Source organism: Bos mutus, chromosome 24, assembly GCF_027580195.1.
Source record: "Bos mutus isolate GX-2022 chromosome 24, NWIPB_WYAK_1.1, whole genome shotgun sequence".
In the NCBI taxonomy this organism is placed as follows: Eukaryota; Metazoa; Chordata; class Mammalia; order Artiodactyla; family Bovidae; genus Bos; species Bos mutus.
This window is the reverse complement of record NC_091640.1, coordinates 46,651,510-46,670,817: the sequence shown is the minus strand read 5'-3', so window position 1 is coordinate 46,670,817 and position 19,308 is coordinate 46,651,510. Positions and strand designations below refer to the sequence as shown.

Sequence of the window (19,308 nt, the reverse complement as noted above, 5' to 3'; positions counted from 1 at the left end):
AGATGAGGTGGCTATTTAGCATTCCTGCTGAGTGCAAGATTTGGCTCTGAAATAAGTATATGAGCAACAGCTATGAGCAGCTGAGCAAGCCAGACAACAAAGTCTAGAAATCTCAGCTCTACCAGGGCCAAGTGGTTGTAGTTGAACCCCAAAGTGACAAGGCCCATGGCCAAGGCTGACCCCTGTATTCGAAGATCTGACTTATTGGTTGTCTGGAATCTCATTTCTGTCATATATAGCCTGTGGATTTAAAGACCTGAGAGATAGCCCTTCTCATGTATTTTATAGGGCTTGAACAGTACTGTACCACTGCCTGACTCTTTCTGAAAGATGTTTATAAGGCTGAAATCTTGTGGGGATTAAAGGGGAAATTTCAGAGGCTGAGTAGGTATGGTTGGGAAGGCATGCTTACATGCTCTTGTGTGTGTTCAGAACCTAGGGGGCACATTTTGCCTCTTGGGTTTCTGGCTGTAAGTAACAGGAGATCTCAGAAGCTGTCTTTCATCTGGATGAATCATACAAAGATCTAAACCAGGAGAAGAAGCAGCCTCACTTGGAACTGAAGGATGCCACTGGGTGGCCACATGTGTGGCAGAGGAAACCTAGGATTTTGGAATGATAGCACATTTTCCATGGCTTTTCATATCCAATTCTCTTTGTGTTGGATGGGCTAAGATTTCTTTTGACCTTTAATTTTTATTGCTGTTTTACTCTCTCACTCTCCTTAAATATCTGACTGTGATAATCTTCTTGGTGTCTATAGACCCACCTGGAAGATCTGCCCAGTATTAAATGATTGTGCTAGTTTTGGGGAGTTGTGTCTCTGAAACATGTGAGGCTATACTTAAACTCTGGTGTTGCTGCAGAAAATATGATGGTTACAGATGTGTACACACACATTCCACAGAATTTTCCAAGTGGACCAGTCAGCGCCATGCTGTGGTATAATATTCCATCTTTAAGGTCTGCAGCACCACTGTGGATAGCTCTGAATTTGTCACTCTTTCAGGACTGGTGAGAGAGAACTCAGGTAGTTGAGCATGTTCTCTGGGACACTGTTGCTCAGTCACTGCTGGTTCCTCTCCAGAAGCACTAACTAACCCTTGCATACTTACACTAGGGCTGTTGGTGAACACACTGACTACTGTGTGATGAGCCCCACACTCACCTCTGGAGCCAGGGTCCTGCAGTGGCTCCAGGGGCACTTGTGGGAGAGATGAGGAAATGGAGCATAGGACAAAGGATGTCAAAACAGATTTCAGAAGGAGAAGGCGATGGAGTGGTGGTAGGGGCAAGGGGGAGCTTGCCTGACCCTAGTAGGGCCGTCCCAAAGATCAGATGGCAGTCTTTCCCAAAGAGGTTCTTCATCTTTAGCCTTGTGAATTCCTGTGGGACAGCTGACATAAATGTGCACGGAACTGATGTAGAACTGCTGAGACCTCCCCTTGATCCACGATTGGGATATTGTAATATCTCCCAGTATTGGGGTATTGATTGGGATAATGTAATATGGGCATTGACTGGCATATTTATGAGAATCATGTGAGTATACGGCCACGTTAGGAGAAGAATTGAGCTCTTTACCACCATGGAGATCTTCAGGGACTTTGTTCCAATTGTAAGAAGCATCAACAAGCCACAGAGAAGTTTGACATGTGGTTCTTGCCCATGATCCTGATTTATTACACAACAGATTTTGGAGGAATAAGCTTTGACAGTCATGGGATTTCCCATTTGGGCTCTGAATAAATTTGAATTTGTGTCCTGGAACAAGTCCCTGTCTGTATGACCTAATTGCAGTATGCAGTCATCATGGATCCATAATGGTTGGATACTCTACCTCATGAACAGAGAGTGAACTGAATAGAAAATGGTGTTCCCTTGATAATAGCAAGGTATCCCTGGATAATAAGGGTCAAATAGTGATGAAAGCAGTTTATATGCTATTCTTACCCAGATCAAGATGATGGCTTTTATTTTATTTATTTATTTTTTTAAGATGATGGCTTTTAAAAGATACTTTAATCCATTGATTTTCCAGCCTCTTGATAACAGGGATGACAGTAAGCAGCTCGTAGCAAGGCTTGTAGAACGATATGTGTAGTGAGGACAGACACAAGTGAAGCTGCCTCCAGGAATGTCCCCATACCGCCATCTTTGACCCAGATGCTGCCATTGTACAGACTGACCACATGATGAGAAAGTTATGTGTTTTTAAGGGCAGGAGAGAGGGGAAGAAAAAGACCCTCTTTGCCTAGAGAGTTTTGAAAGGCTGAATTATTTTTCCTTTTAGACATATTTTGAGAAATGGATGTAAACCTGTGGAGCTGTGAGGTTAGGGGGGTGTGTGGGGGTTGACGTGGGGGAATATTTCTTGTAGAGATTCCAAAAGAATGGAGAGGATGTGTGTTACAGTGCAGCTGGCAAAACTCTCCTAAGCGTTTCCTCTCATTGCAGCGGGAGACATATCAGTCCAGCGCCATTATCTTAATGCACTCTTTCTGAGTTTGTGGATTTCCTTTTCCTGATACCTAATTTTTTCCTGCATATATTAGTTACGCCGATGGTCTGCCTCACAGTAAATCTGGCGTAAGTGCAATCAGTATTTTCTTTTGTTAAAACACACACACATGCTCCAGTGTGACGAGATTCCCTTGACCTAAGATGGGATAATATTGGCATCTAAAATATAATGCTTAAGTAGGCTCAAAATTATCAAACATAAGTGAGTTTATAATTACGCTAAAATAAACCATTGGAGGTTGCATCAACTCATTGCTCTAAAAATTGATAGAGAGAATCATTGATTTTGGAGTAACCAAATGTTGATGTGGTCAAATTGTTTATGGAAAGGTTTAATACAAGCAAAGGGAAGAATGGATTTAAAAAACCTTTTTCTTTTGGTAATCCATGAATCAAATAATGGATCTAGGTAACCATGACCAATGGAAACTGAAACCACTAGGTCAAAGCTAGATGGGAACAACCATGCTGACATAAGCTGAACTGATCAACCTTCACATCACTGACAGTGGAGCAAACAGGCATTCTGCGCCTCATGACATGGCACAGTAGGAAGCACGTAGCATTCTCTATGAAGTTTTTGTCTCTGAAAATTTAATCCTGAATCTAGTCAAGCCTGTGCAACTCATTACTATCTTAAATTATGGAGTGTCACATCTTCAAACTGTGAGGAAGCAGTCTGCCTAATCCAGAAGATGAGAATATTCTTCAGATCAAGAGCCCTGGGGACCCCCACAGAACAACAGCATCAGAAACAGAGTGGGAGTTTTGGGGCAGGGGGTGAGAGAGGATGAAAAGCATTCTTTAATATAGAATAAAGGAGACTTCAGAGACAGCTGAGCACACTGTGAGGCTCTAGTTTGGATTCTGATTCAGACTGTAAAGGCACATCTTCTATGTCAAACTATGTATGCCTAAAATAATGTGTCTGGGATACTTTATATAATGGGCAAAGACTACTTACAGGTAACCTATTGAATTGGGTGATAGTTTGTTTAGACTTTTTTCTCTAGTTTTGTATACATTTGAAAGCTTCAGTAATAAAAGACATCGTCGAGGCAGTTGAGAAATTGCAGTATAAACTAGATATTAGACAATTTTAAAATCATGGTTAATATTGTTAGGTTATGATACTGTTCTTATTTCCTGAGGTCTTTTAAAGATGCATATAAAAGTATGGGTCAAGTCACATGTCTAGAAGTTGCATTCAAAAAATACTTAGGCAAAAATAAAGGTGTAAATGTGTGGAGTCCCCTTCATGGATCATAGCCTTGTCGTGGCAAAGGGGTTTGCGTAACTCAGTATAGCTGTGAGCCATAGCAGTCAGGGCCACTCAAGAGGGGCGGTTCATAGTGGAGAGTTCTGACAAAATATGATCTTTGGGAGAAGGGAATGGCAAAACACTTCAGTATTCTTACCACAAGAACAATACAAAAAGGCAAAAGATAACCACACCAGAAGATGAGTCCCCCTCCCAGGTCTAGGTGTCCAGTATGCTACTGGGAAAGGGCAGAGGACAGTTACTAACAGCTCAAGAAAGAATGAAGAAGCTGGGTCGACGCGGAAATGACACCCAGTTGTGGATGTGTTTGGTGGTGAAAGTGAAGCCCAGTGCTGTGAAGAACAGTATTGCAAAGAACCTGGAATGTTAGGTCCGTGAATCAAGGTAAATCAGACGTGGTCAAGCAGGAGATGGCAAGAGTGAACATCAGCATCTCAGGATTCAGTGAACTGAGATGGACAGGAATGAGCATGACCATTATGTCTACTACTGTGGGCAAGAATCCCTTAGAAGAAATGTAGTAGCAATGTTTCGTACAGTGATGGGCACAATAAAGGGCAGAAGTGGTCAGGACCTAATAGAGACAGAAGAGATTAAGAAAAGGTGGCAAGAATACACAGAAGAGCTATACAAAAAATGTCTTAATGACTTGGACAACCACATTGGTGTGGTCGCTCATCCAGAGCTAGGCATCCTGGAGTGTGAAGTCAAGTGGGCCTTAGGAAGCATCACTTCGAAGAAAGCTAGTGGAAGTGAGGGAATTTCAGCTGAGCTATTTCAAATGCTAAAAGATGATGCTGTTCAAGTGCTGCACTCAGTATGTCAACAAATTTGGAAAACTCAGCAGTGGTCACAAAAAAAGATCAGTTTTCATTCCAGTCCCTAAAAAGGGCAGTAACAAAGAATGCTCAGACTACTAGACGGTTGTACTCACTTTGCATGCTAGTAAAAATTATTTTCAAAATCCTTCAAGCTAGACTTCAGCAGTATGTGAACTGAGAATTTCCAGATGTACAAACTGGGTTTAGAAAAGGCAGAGGAAGTGAAGTGAAGTCACTCAGTTGTGTATGACTCTTTGCGACCCCATGGACTGTAGCCCACCAGGCTCCTCCACCCATGGGATTCTCCAGGCAAGAGTACTGGAGTGGGTTGCTATTTCCTTCTCCAGGGGATCTTCCCGACCCAGGGATCGAATCCAGGTCTCCCGCATTGTAGGCAGACGCTTTACCGTCTGAGCTACCAGGGAAGCCCTAAAGGCAGAGGAACTAGCAGTCAAACCCAATGTTCGGTGGATCATAGAGAAAGCAAGGGAATTCCAGAAAAACATCTGCTTCGTTGACTACACAAAAACCTTTGACTGTGTGGATCACAACAAACTGTGGAAAATTCTTAAAGAGATGGGAATACCAGACCACTTTCTTCTGAGAAATCTGTATGCAGGTCAAGAGAGCATTTTTATCCCTCACAAGATTTTAATAATTCCTTTGAAATTCCCCAGTTTGTACTTTTTAAAAAAAATTTTCGGAGTTCGTTTTCCCTCTTTGTCACCCCTGGTATTTGAATGAATGAAAGTTCCTAAAATGAATCAGTATAAAGAGATTCAACTTTATTGTTTAAAAGAAAGGAAAAAAAAAACCATAGCCAGTATGGTAAGATCTCAGCACCTTTGATTTTACTGGAACATGGAATTTTTGTTGTTACATTTTTCTGGATTTGTAAAATATTTTATAACATTTTTAAAAGGTTATTTTCCTCTTCTGGGTTTCCTCACCTTAGGGTGAGGACTGTGTGATTTCCAGGATAAAATAAAAGAATTTAGTGTGACTGAAATTAGGCAAGATACTGTACTTGTCTTGGAGAAAACGTTTGCACCTCTGCTCAGAATTTTAAATCGCTTTTCTTTTCTGTGGTTACAGGGCTATGCACCACCACCTAAAAATGGAATTGAGCAGAAGCGCCCTGGACGCCCTTTGAATATCACGTCTTTAGTTAGGTTATCCTCAGCTGTGCCAAACCAGATTTCCATTTCTTGGGCATCAGAAATTGGAAAGGTAAAGATTCTTTTCTCTAGGGAACACGAAAGTGATTCCTCTAGGTGGTATTGATTCGCTTTGCTTTTTCTTAGGCTACTAGTTCCAACTAGTTCCATCTCGTTCACTTTTCTGTTTATAACCCCCAAAAGCCATATTTTTCAATTCGGGCTAGAGATGTGAGATTCTTAAAAGTTAAAACTAAGGTTTCTTCAGTATCATCTCTGTGTCTCCTTCCAAAGGAGATAAGTGCTCTAACAGTATCTCTTAAAGTTAGTGGTTAATCACAGTTGTGTTTATGTGTGTTTTAAGTGGTATTTTTAAAAAGTGGGAATTTGGGCTACTGTTACATATTTATGAAGAGGGACAAAGAAAACTTTATTAGGCTTTTGGGGAAATGGTTAAATGTACTCCTGTTGTGATTAGACATAATTTACTCCAGCCTTTATATGAACAGCTGATACTTAAATAATGTGAATATCTCATAATATTTACTTAGATTTATATTTACTAGAAAACATTTACTTAGATTGGTATTAATTCCTCCATACTTTTAGATTGATGAACTTGGTTTTCTGCAGATTCTTAAGTATTAAAAAGCTTTTCGTCAATTATGAAATACTGGTTAATACAACAAGGATTTCCATTTTAGAACTGCTTATTTATATAACTGAAGTAATAGAAATGGAAGAGATTGCAATTAATTTCTGATCATCAGCTTTAATGTTGCTGTTTCATAGAAATAAATGATAGTATTCCTTCTTATGGATGGAGAAGTTGAATCATGTTTGTAGCCAGAATTAATTTGGTTTTATCACCAAGGTAATTGCCAAGCTGGACATAATGAATATTTTTGTATTAATCTTTGGACTGTACAACTGTGATTACCAGGACCTCTAATGATTGTTCTCTTGAGCTCTCATTTCTGAATTTTTACTATAACTTGTTTATCATAAGACACTGATCCCTAATATTTTTTATTTGCATGAACTTAAATGTACAGTGATGTAGCACTGGATAAAGATTCAGGAAATCTTGGCTTAGTCTCAGGTTGGCAAATTGTTTGATTTTGGCAAAATTGCTTAATTCTCTGGGGCCTGCTTATTATAAACAATAAGTAAAATCTTGAGAATGGGTGTTATATACAAATATCAGAGACCTTGTTAACTGAGCAAGTACTAATGCTTTAAAGTTTAGTGAGATAATAAAGTTTTTTGAGAGAAATTTGAGCAGAAAAGCAGTATATCTTTTTGAAATGATTATGACCTTATAGATTTTGTTTTTGAGTAAATGATTGCAGATACTGAACGCTTAGCAGTTTTTTTTGTTTTTTTTTTTTTTAAACCCTTATAATGGCTGCCCTGGTAGCTCAGCTGGTAAAGAATCTACATTTCAATTCTGGAGACCTCGACTTGATTCTTGGGTTGGGAAGATCCTCTGGAGAAGGGATAAACTACCCACTCCAGTATTCTTGGGCTTCTCTGGTGGCTCAGATGGTAAAGAATCTGCCTGCAATGTGGGAGGCCTGGGTTTGATCCCTTGGTTGGGAAGATCCCCTGGAGGAGGGAAAGGCTACCCACTCTAGTATTTTGACTTGGATATTTCCATGGACAGAGGAGCCTGGCAGGCTACAGTCTGTGGGGTCACAAAAAGTCAGACATGACTGAGCGACTTTCACTTAATGGAAATAATATTCTTTTCTTGCAGTTGTAATCAGTAAATTTGTATACTCTTTTGGATATTCAGATATTTGAAAGGACTGTAGCAGGATGTTAAAAATGATATTTAAAGTATCTGATTTGGCAACTATTAAAAGTATTTTGTTTATTGTAGAATCAATTGAATGAATACATGTAGTGAATTGGTAAGGTGGGTTTTAAGTATTTAAGTAAAATTATATATCATCTCTTCATTGCTTTATAGATAGCTCATGAAAGTTCCTTTGTGCCAAGTCTAAGAGGGTATGGAATTGGATGCTATTATTTTCTGACCTTGTATTTTTTGTTTTTATTATTTCTTCATGTGTCTTATATACTACAGTAGTTGCCTCTTCCCAGTAAAATGTCTGTTTGCAAATAGCAATTGTCAAATTTTTTCTCCAAAAAAAAGCTGATTTGGGGTTCATGTGAATGATTTGCCTAAGGTTATGTAGCAGGTGTCTGCCAAAATTAGAACTGTGGAACTCTGGATTAGAAGTATTAATTTAGACCACAGGTGTTTGAACTTTGTTTCTGTAGTGGAACTCATTTTTCATGAATGTATTTTCCCTATTACATAAAAAACAGAAAATTCTAGTTAGCAGTGTTCATAGGAGGGTGTATTCTCATTTATACCATGATGGCTCCTGAGGTACCAGTTTTGCTAAGTTGGAAACACGGTTTGAAAACCACTGATCTAAGCATTTTATTTTTCACGTAGATGTTTTACAGTGGTGAGTGATTGAGAAATACCTTTCATAGGGTGACGCATTCATCTTCCCTGAAGTAACTGAGTTGATTTTCTTCCCTTCCCAGTCACTGACTTTGCTGTATAAGTTATTTTGCATGTTATTTTTAGAAACCAGAGTTTCTTAGACAAGTGTTTTATATAAATAACTATTATCTCTCATCTTTAATACAGATTATCTTTCTTTGTAGAATTACTCCATGTCTGTATATCTTGTACGACAACTCACATCAGCCATGTTATTACAGAGATTAAAAATGAAAGGTATTAGAAACCCTGATCATTCCAGAGCACTAAGTAAGTATTGTTTGTAAGACTGAGCATATGAGATGGTTTTAAATGGAAGTTTTAAAAGCTTCAGCATATACATCAATACAGAAACAATTTGGGAATAATTACTAAAAACCAAAAATGAATTACAAGTTAAAAATACTCTTGACCACAGCTTTCTTATCCATTCATCTGCTGATGGACATCTAGGTTGCTTCCATGTCCTGGCTATTATGAACAGTGCTGCAATGAACATTGGGGTACACGTGTCTCTTTCCCTTCTGGTTTCCTCAGTGTGTATGCCCAGCAGTGGGATACACATTGTGGTACATATGTAAAAAAAGCTGTGGTACATATACACAATGGAGTATTACTCAGCCATTAAAAAGAATACATTTGAATCAGTTCTAATGAGGTGGATGAAACTGGAGCCTATTATACAGAGTGAAGTAAGCCAGAAGGAAAAACACCAATACAGTATACTAACGCATATATATGGAATTTAGAAAGATGGTAATGATAACCCTGTATACGAGACAGCAAAAGAGACACTGATGTATAGAACAGGCTTATGGACTCTGTGGGAGAGGGAGAGGGTGGGAAGATTTGGGAGAATGGCATTGAAACATGTGAAATGTCATGTATGAAACGAGATGCCAGTCCAGGTTCAATGCACGATGCTGGATGCTTGGGGCTGGTGCACTGGGACGACCCAGAGGGATGGTATGGGGAGGGAGGAGGGTTAAAAAGAAGAAAAAACACCAAAAAAAAATGAAAACATATTAATATTTGATTTCTCATTGATAAAAAAAGACATCATGTCTAATTTTAATCAGGACTTCTGTTCTATTTTGAAGTTTAAAAAGTTTGTATTTTAGGAATATATAGCAATGGGATGTGAGACTGTGTATTCGTATGTGTACATGATTGCTAGGAGTGATTATTGTTAAAATATATATAAATATGAAGAATTATGAACCTGAATTAAAGAATCCTCTGATAACAGCAAATATTAAAAAAATAAAAATAAAAAAATAAAAATAAAATACTCTTGAAGAATGGAGCTGTATAAATTGAAAAACCCTTCTCTTAGAAACTGCTCCCAAGAGGATGAAGTTTGACTCTCAATTGATATTGATATTTTGCCTTTTCATAAGAAGTTAATTTTGGTAAATGTCTGGTTGTTGGCAGTTTTGATGCCTGCGTTGGGAATAGGAATGCAGGTCTTTAAGTCCTCCAGTGTGTAGTGTGCTATACACTTAAAAAACTTCTAACTTAAAAGGTCTTTTTGCAAAAGAAATGTTGATATCCATCAGAAATAATATTTATCTTCTGAGATGTTTTATTTTGTACTTTGATACTTTCATGCTGTATAATAATAAATAGAGGAAAAAATGTGTAACTCAAGCTGTAGATAATTCAGTAACTGATGTTAATTGAACAAGACGTTTTTTTTCTGGGAAAGAGAATATTTTTACCCCCATTACCTCCCATATCACTGAATGAACCAGAAAGGAGAGAGAATCTGTGGGTTGGACAGGGAGCCAAGCAGGGCTGTTGAAATGGTACTTTGTTTCTTACACGCAAGCCATTTCTCATCACACACAGCACAGTGTTGATCTTCCTGTCTAGAGCTGAAAGCCACGGGAATTCTTCCACAATTCTTCCCTGACGAAGGTTCCACTCTTCCAGTTGCAGTCTGGTTCTCCCTGTCATGGTGTTGAGAATTAGGCATCTGAAGGCAGTTTATGTATTTATTAGTTTCTGTCAACAGTAACTTGTATGTATTATGTGGTGAAGAAGATGGCACATAATCCTACATCCATAGTAGTTTTCAGTAGTCAAAGTATAAAAATATTTTACCTTTTTTATTAAGTATAAGAACAATTATTGGAAATTACATGTAATCCCTAATTAAAAGTCATGCATGTGTTTTAGAAAAGTATTGAAGCTCAGAGTTCAGCTGCCTTCCCTAATTGTATTGTTCTTAAGCCTGAAACAGCTCTCTGTTTTAAAAACTCTTCCTTACCCACAATTTTACTTTTAAAAATAAATCTTAAAAATTTGATTAAGCATGTCATTTAGAGTTTGTAATTCTTTAACCTAATACTGGAAGTATGGCTGTATTTTCAATACATTAATACTTAACATTTTATTTTGTTTTTGTAGTTTCTTGATCTATTTGAAGTGTTTGGGAAATTTTAAATAAGATGGCATATATTTCTATAATTCTGTTCATAAGTCACAATTTTTTAAACATTGTGTTTATTGTTGATTTTCCCTCAAGTTAAAGAAAAACTTACTGCGGATCCTGACAGTGAGATTGCTACCACTAGCCTTCGGGTGTCCTTGATGTGCCCTGTAAGTAAAGCAGCGAAACATTCTGAGGCATTTTGCTTTTTTATAAGTTACTAATTTTCCTATAAGTAAGTATGGGAATGAATGATACAGTATAAAATTTTGAACTTTTTTCATTTTCCCATTCAGGAATCTTCATAGATAAGCATTATAATATCAAAGAATGCAAGGGTTCTCAGGCAGTGACTAAACAGAAAGAGATGTAAAAGGATATTATAACGAAGATTTAGGTTCACAGTAATCTGTCGCTGCTAATTATAGATAATCCACAGCTAATACTGAACATAGAGAGTTGGCTCCTTTCATCAGCATATAAACTGTGTTGAAAAATAGCAACAAAATTATTAGGACCTAATGCTAATTAATCGGAGAAGTCAATGGCAGCCCACTCCAGTGTTCTTGCCTGGAGAATCCCAGAGACGGTGGAGCCTGGTGGGCTGCCGCCTATGGGGTTGCACAGAGTTAGACACGACTGAAGCAACTTAGCAGCAGCAGCAGCAGTGCTAATTGATGGGAGAAATCAGGAATAGTGGATGAAGGCTTCTTGATTAAAATCACTGCTTTTGGGAACGACAAGTCCTGGGAATAGGAATTTATGATATGGTTCGGTGGGGGAGGGTTGGGTTTGGTGACCAGCTACCATTGTGTATAGTTTTTTAAATGGAAAGAGAATTGTGTCAGAGAAAGGGATACTTTGTTGAGCCCCTATTACATGCTCTTAGACTGTCTTAGCTAGCAAGCCTGTATGGAGTTGTTCCCATTTTGCCGATGAGGAGCCTGAGACTGAAAGAGGTTGCTAACCCAGGTCACACACTTAGGTTATAGTAGAAGAAGAATAGAGAGTTTGGTCTTCTGACCATATTCTAGTTTTCTTAACAAGGTACCATATTGCCACATGGGGCCAAAAATACAAATATCCTGATTATAAATCTACTTCTCTGTTATTCTGGAAAGCAGTATTTGCAGGTATCTTTGTTTCTAAAGCTTTATGTATTATCATTTACTTGAACTTACCTTTACTGAAAAGGGATAGAATTACATGAAATTGGGATTGCTTCCAAATTGGGAACCTGTGGTTATGAGCAGGGTGAAGGTCAGCAGGAGGACTTTAATGAGGTGGCAGCAGAGGCCCTCAAGGGCATGTGTTTAGACCCGGGGTCTTCCCTGGTCACTGGGCATCAGTTCATTTGAGTGTCCTCACAGTACCTTTTTCTCCTGCTCATGTTAAAATTGATACTAAATTGAAACACGTGAAATTTCCATTTTGTTAGTCAGAAACAGTTTGGATATTAGACATTTCTTAGTGGTTTAACCCTAGTGTATTTGGCAGATACTCATTGCTGGCTATATTTTAAACACAGCCACTGTTTGGGAATGGAACTTGTGTTACATTTATGTTTTATTATGTCAAACTGTTGTCAGGAAGAAAGCACTTCTCTTTACAACTAAGAAGTTGTACAGTTACATAGTGCCGTATCCTGTAAGGTTTTTTTGAACCTTTTGTTGGTGTGTGTTTTTCCTCTTTTCTTCAAACACTATGCTATTCTACATGACAACAACTAAAGCAACCAAACTGTTGAATTCTTGGGCATTCAAAACAGTGGAAGTGGCATATTGAAGTGGTTGGAATTTCTCCTATATAAGAATAGGTTCCTTTCAGATGTGTCAGTTTTAAGAAAACTGACAGTTTTAAGAAAATTAACAGTTTTCTTATTTGAAGAAATAACAAGATCCTGTTTAAAGTTCATTAATGTTTTCTTTCTCTGCTTACAAGTGAAAACAGATCTCTTTTGAGACTGCCTTTTGAGCTTTTCCTCAGTATTCATTCTACCTGATTTTTTTCATAACATTTTCTAAGAAAACTGAATGGTACTCTTCAGACTGCCTTAGTGCTAACATACTTTGCGTTGATAGCTGTAGGATGTGGTGTATGTTATTAGAAAATCAAGCATAGGTGTTTTGAGCAAACTTAGCAGATAGATGATGGAACTTAGATTATGAAAGTAGTTTTGAAGGCAGAGACACTATAGCAGAACGGAAATAAGACAGGAACTAGGATGGTGATGGGAACTGGAGAGGAGAAAAGGATTATAGGCAGTTGGGAGGATAAGCCTAAAAAACCCTGGGTTTATGAGGCAAAAATTAGAGAAAATGATAGCTTAAGGAGGTGGGAGAAATGTTCTGTTTTCATGGTATGTGAAATGTTTTGTTGTATAAAGTGATTTAGAGTAGACATGCATGTGGATAGTGAGAGTGCAGTCCACGACCTCTGTCCTTGGGACCCAAGGGAGGTATGTTTTCAGCACTGGTTGTTGAAGAGGATCTGATTGAGTGTGTATAATTAACTTTTTGAACACAGGATCTGAATTTTACACAGAATTGAGATTGGGATGAAAACTGACCTTTTCCAGTCCTGTGGCCACTGCTGAGTTTTTCAAATATGCTGACATGTTGAGTGCAGCACTTTAACAGCATAATCTTCTAAGCATTTTAAATAGCTCAGCTGGAATTCCCTCACCTCCACTAGCTTAGTTCATAGTAATGCTTCCTAAGGCCCACTTGACTTCACACTGCAGGATATCTGGCTCTAGGTGAGTGACCACACCATTGTGGTTATTCCTGTCACTAAGACCTTTTTTGTACAGTTCTTCTGTGTATTCTTGCCACCTCCTCTTAATCTCTTCTGCCTCTGTTAGGTCCTTACCCTTTCTGTCCTTTATTGTGCCCATCCTTGCATGAAGTGTTCTCTTGATCTCTCTAATTTTCTTGAAGAGATCTCTAGTCTTTCCCATTCTGTTGTTTTCCTCTACTTCTTTGCATTGTTCACTGAAGAAAGTCTTATCTCTCCTTGCTGTTCTCTGGAACTCTGTGTTCAGTTTGGTGTACATTGTTCCCTTTCTCCCTTGCCTTTGGCTTCTCTTCTTTCCTCTGCTATTTGAAAAGCCTCCTTGTATAACTACTTTGCCTTCTTGGATTTCTTTTTCTTGGGGATGGTTTTGGTCACCACCATCTGTACAGAGTTATGAACCTCTGTCCATACTTCTTCAGGCACTCTGTCTACCAGATCTAATCCCTTGAATCTATTCGTCACGTCCACTGTCTAATCATAATTAATTATTATTTGGGTCATATCTGAATGGCCTAGTGGCTTTCCCTACTTTCTTCAATTTAAACTTGAATTTTGCAGTAAGGAACTCATGATCAGAGCCACAGTCAGATCAGGTCTTGTTTTTGCTGACTGTATAGAGCTTCTCCATCTTCAGCTGCAAAGAATATAATCAATCTGATTTTGATATTGACTATCTGGTGATGTCCATGTGTAGAGTCTCTGTGTTGTTGAAAAGGGTGTTTGCTATGACCAGTGCGTTTGCTTGGCAGAATTCTGTTTTAGCTTTTGCCCTGCTTCATTTTGTATTCCAAGGCCAAACTTGCATATTACTCCAGTTATCTCTTGACTTCCTACTTTTTCAGTTCAATCCTCTATGATGAATAGGTCATCTTTTTTTGGATCACTGCCTTGTTGGGGCGACGGGTCTTCTGTAACTCAATGAAGCTATGAGCCATGCTGTGTAGGGCCACCCAGGACGGTTGGGTCATAGTAGAGAGTTGTGACAAAACGTGATTCACTGGAGGAGGGAAGGACAAACCACTCCAGTATACTAGCTGTGAGAACCCATGAACTGTATAAAAGGGCAAAAAGTTAGGACACTGAAAGATGAGCCCCTGCTCCTGCCAAGGTCAGAAGGTCTCCAGGATGCTACTGCGGAAGAGCAGAGGACAGCTATTAACAGCGCCAGAAAGAAGGAAACTGCTGAGCCAGAGCAGAAACCACACTCAGTTGCGGGTGTGTCTGGTGACGAATGTAAAATCCAGTGCTATAAGGAACAGTTTTGCACAGAAACCTGGAATGTTAGGTCCATGAATCAAGGTAAATTGGATGTGGTCAACCAAGAGATGGCAAGAGTAAATATCGACATCTTAGGAATCAGTGAACTAAAATGAATGGGAATGAGTGATTTTAATTCAGATGACCATTATATCCACTACTATTGGCAAGAGTCCTTCAGAAGAAATGGAGTAGCCCTTGTAGTCAGCAAAAGAGTCCGAAATGTACTTCTTTGAAGGTGCAACCTTAAAAACAACAGAACAATCTTGGTTCATTTCCAAGGCACACCGTTTAGTATCACAGTAATCCAAGTCTATGCCCCAAACACCAGTGCTGAACAAGCTGAAGTTGATCAGTTCTATGAAGACCTAGAACTAACACCAGTACTCTTTTAAACGAATGATATAATGAAGGGATGCCTCTTAGGAATGCAAGTGTAAGTTGTTATTAGAAAATCTATTGAAATATTCAAATCTATAACAGTAATTGAAAAAGAAAAAAAATCCTCCAGTTACCCCATTAGGTGCTGAGTAGGTCAGCATCCTTTCCTCACAGAACAAAACCTCTTAGCAAAATAGGAAAACGTAGATAATTAAAACTAAAAATTACCACCATGTATGATATAAAACTAGGAATGTCTTCATGAAAGTGAAGAACATTTGAATTTGTGTTATAGCTCTGCCAGCTGTATCTTAGTGAGTGTATTGTTTTCAGTATCTTGTAACCTCAACATCGTCATTTCAAAAATAGAAATAGAGGTACTAGTCTTTTGGAGTCATGCAATTATTACGAGAATTAGATGAAATTTATGTAAAAGTCTGTAACATGCTGTAAGGTTCTACATTACGTAAGAGGTTATTTGTTATTAAAGGAAGGGGAAATAAAGCATATATCATAGAAAATTGCCTCACATTCTTTTCTCAGCTTTTTCCATCTTAAATATTCCCTAACATGATACAGAAAAACCTTAATGAACTTATTGGGCAGCCCAGTAGTTAAATTGTTCTATCCATTTGCATGAATCACTATACTTCTAAAATCTCTTAGAATCCTAGTTAGACACTTAAGAGATAGTATGGACTCTTGAGCTAGATCATCTGGGTTCAAATATTGACTCTTGATTTTGTAATGTTAGTCAAGTTAACTTAGTTTCTTTGTGCCTGTTTCCTCATGTATAAAGTGAGGATGATAATATAGATCAACTGGGTAGTGTAGTTGTTAGGTTAAAAGGTAGTGTCACTAAGATAAAGGTAGAGGGTGTTCATTGTGCTACTTGGCATATAGGACTGCTATAATGATGAGTTGGCTAAATTATTTTCTTTTTATATTATAAAATAACCCAATGTTCATTTTAGAGGAAAGAAACTACAGGTAAACCAAAAAGAAAAAAGGAGAATATCCTAAAGATCCTCCCCCTCCCCCTCAGGGAGGATTAACGGTGTTATAATTTTCTGTGATTTCTTCTAGACTTCATAGTACATATGAAGAAGTCCTTTCCTTTTCCTTTTCTTTGTCTTTGCCATTTATCCAGTCTCTCTGCATTCCTTCTACCATCTGGTTGACAAATACTGATCATCCGTTGCATCCTTGGTACTATGTTGTAACACTTAGGTTACAGTAGTGAACAGTGACATAGACCTTTTCCTTGTGGGGCTTAGCATATAGTCGAGAAATAGATTTTCTATCAGAATGAGAGAACTGATTAGAAACTGAGAATTTTTTTGTAAAGGAAATATACAGGGAAGTTTGAAAGGCTTTACAGCAAAACTTGGTCTGATCTAATCTGGATGTTATGTCTGTCTTGATGTTCGTATTCCTCTACCAATTGGCCATTTAAGTTTAATAGTAAAAGACTGGTTAATGATAACAATGCATTGTAAAACCTTCAGAAGGAAAGGAGAATGTTTTTGTGGACCATATGCTCTGTGTGTGGCAGTTTAAGTTATTAGTTTTTAAAATCAGTACTTTTTAATGAAAACAACTTGACCAAAAATCTGTCACATAATTTGAGACCCATTTAAAAAAATTTAATGAGGAAAAAAAAAAAGAACTAGGTTTTATCAGTATACTGACACTTCAACATATGTGATTATAGGAAAGTAAAAAGCTTTCTTTCTTAAGTGAAAAATACATTTGCAGTTCATATCACGTATATGAGGCTGATTAATATAGGTAACCAAAGATTAATAACCAAGTAGAAAATCAAGAACGTTTTGAATAAGTAGTTCTTAGAAACCCAAATGACCCTTAGAAGCTATAAAAAGCTCAGCTTCACTTAGAAGTGTATTACAAAACTATAATGGGGTGTTTTTCACCTGTCAGATTGGCAGAGGTTAAAGGATTCAAGAACTGCTATATTGATAAGGTTGAGGGGAGCCAAGCACATTAATACATGTGTATGTGTAAATCAATAGGTAATTTCTGTGAAAGTTAGTTTGTTATTGGGACAAAAATCACAGATACGCTTGGACTCAAAATTTTTCCTGCTAGGAATTTATCCCGTAGCTGTCTATTGCAGCATCATCTGTAGTGATAAAGGATTAGAAAAAGTTTAAATATAAGTAAAGAATTGTGTGAATTGCATGCCACCATTTCTGTGAAAATATTTTTTAAAAGACACACTTGATTATGCATAGACCATCTGTGAAAGGACATGCGAGAGATAGATAGCAGTGGTTCCCTTTAAGTAGGGGAAGAGATGAAAAAGAAACATGTTTTCATGTTTTAAAAAATTTATTTATTTTTAATTGAAGTATAAAGCTTTAAATGTTTTCATTTTATATGTATCTTTTTCTACCTGTGATTTTATAAGTTTTACTTTCTTTCAGAAAGTGAAATGGTCTTTTAAAAATTACAGCTCAAGCAGTGAATACAAATAAAGTATATTGTAGTCTTGATGGAAATAAATTCTGGTTTGAATTTCTTTTTGACTTTGTTAGTCTTGTATGACTTCTTCAGATTTTTATGACTTTTGAGGCTTTGTTCTCCTTTCTGAAATGACTTTCCACGTTGTCTTCCCTGTCGTCCAGTTAGGGAAAATGAGGCTGACAATCCCATGCCGTGCGGTGACTTGTACACACCTACAGTGTTTTGATGCTGCCCTTTATCTGCAAATGAATGAGAAGAAACCCACCTGGATTTGTCCTGTGTGTGACAAAAAAGCTGCCTATGAAAGTCTAATTTTAGATGGGTAAGTATATCCCAACATAATAATTATACTCAATCTTATTTTTAAACTGTAGTTAGTGGCCCTTCTGTCTTTACAATATTATGGTGTTGGGGGCAAGAGGGTGAGTAGTTTCCTTTTCATTTTGCTTTCCATGGTCATATTTCATTACCTATAGGAAGGAGGGTAAAATCCACTTAGTGATATCATTTTGCTTATCTAGGACTAGAAGAGCAATGAAGTCTCTGCAAAAACATACTAATTAAGTGGTAGGGTAAATAGAGTTGTGTTATGCAGCTGGTAAGTTTAAAATGGGAATTCACTTCTAGGTTTTTCTGACTCTGGAGCCCAAACTCTTAAGCAGTATTGCTCATTTTGTATATGTTGAAATTAAGGAAAAATAATACAACCTAATTGTTGGTAAGTAATGTATATATACACTATCATTTTCATTCAGTATAGAGTGAAAAATAACCTTGATCTTTAAAGATAATTCTGCAGCACGATTTTTTAAGTTTGAAAAGAGTATTATTGTAAAGAGGAATGAAACAGTAAAGAGTGATGGGACTTTTTCTCTCTGTAAACTTTTACTTTTTAACTTGCTTTGAAATAATTTCAAACTTAACAAGAATTTGTTAACAGTAGCGTGTAATGTGTCAGTTGTTAACAGTCTGCCATATTGTTTTATCACAATCCCTCTTAATTTGTATGTGTTTTTGTGCGTGTATATCTGTGTATAGAGAGAAAAAGATGATTGTCACTATTCTCAGAAACTTTTTGAATCATTTGAGATAAGTTACGTATTTCATGCCCTTTTGCCCATTCATATTTTAGGGTGTGCTTCCTGAATACTTGACATTGTGTTGTGGGTATACTGCTTATCATTAGTGTGTTTTAGAGAGTTCCAGAGATTTTATTTGAACAAACACTAGTTTTTTTGTCAGAAACTTCAAGATGTCATTTTCCCTCCTTTCATTCATGCAGTTCTTTATTCTGTTATGCATTCCTTCATGAATTCTTTCAACATAATACATATTAAATACTAGCCATGTGTCAGGTCTAAAATGGAGACAATAAAGAATTGTGTAGTAAATGTTAAGTGCTGTGAAAGTAAAGAATGAAACTATGTGAAGAGAACTGGGGGTGGGGAAGAAACTGATGATAGGGAGTATGTGATCACATTACTACCCACTACCTGATTGTTGGTCGGTAGTCTCACCAACACTTAATGAATATATCTCTTCATAGGCTTAGGACACTGCTTCCATCATTTGAAACATTTTTATATACAAGTGTCATTTCTGTGCTGTTATTTGTGCTGTTGATCAAAGTATTGATCACTGTAAAA

The 19,308-nt window shown here is 37.5% G+C and overlaps 1 protein-coding gene across 14 annotated transcripts in view; it reads left to right on the top strand.

Annotated features, from left to right (window-relative positions):
* PIAS2 (protein inhibitor of activated STAT 2) overlaps positions 1 to 19,308 on the top strand; it is a 103,974-nt gene that overhangs the window by 49,336 nt on the left and 35,330 nt on the right. For all 14 annotated transcript variants that reach the window (XR_011462462.1, XR_011462461.1, XM_070361752.1 and 11 more), the window contains 4 exons: positions 5,722 to 5,856; positions 8,472 to 8,577; positions 10,838 to 10,911; positions 17,824 to 17,984. Coding sequence is in view for 12 of the 14 variants with exons in the window: in XM_070361752.1 (XP_070217853.1) it covers positions 5,722 to 5,856; positions 8,472 to 8,577; positions 10,838 to 10,911; positions 17,824 to 17,984 (476 nt within the window). In the remaining 2 variants the exon portion in view is untranslated. The remainder of the gene's footprint in view (positions 1 to 5,721; positions 5,857 to 8,471; positions 8,578 to 10,837; positions 10,912 to 17,823; positions 17,985 to 19,308) is intronic.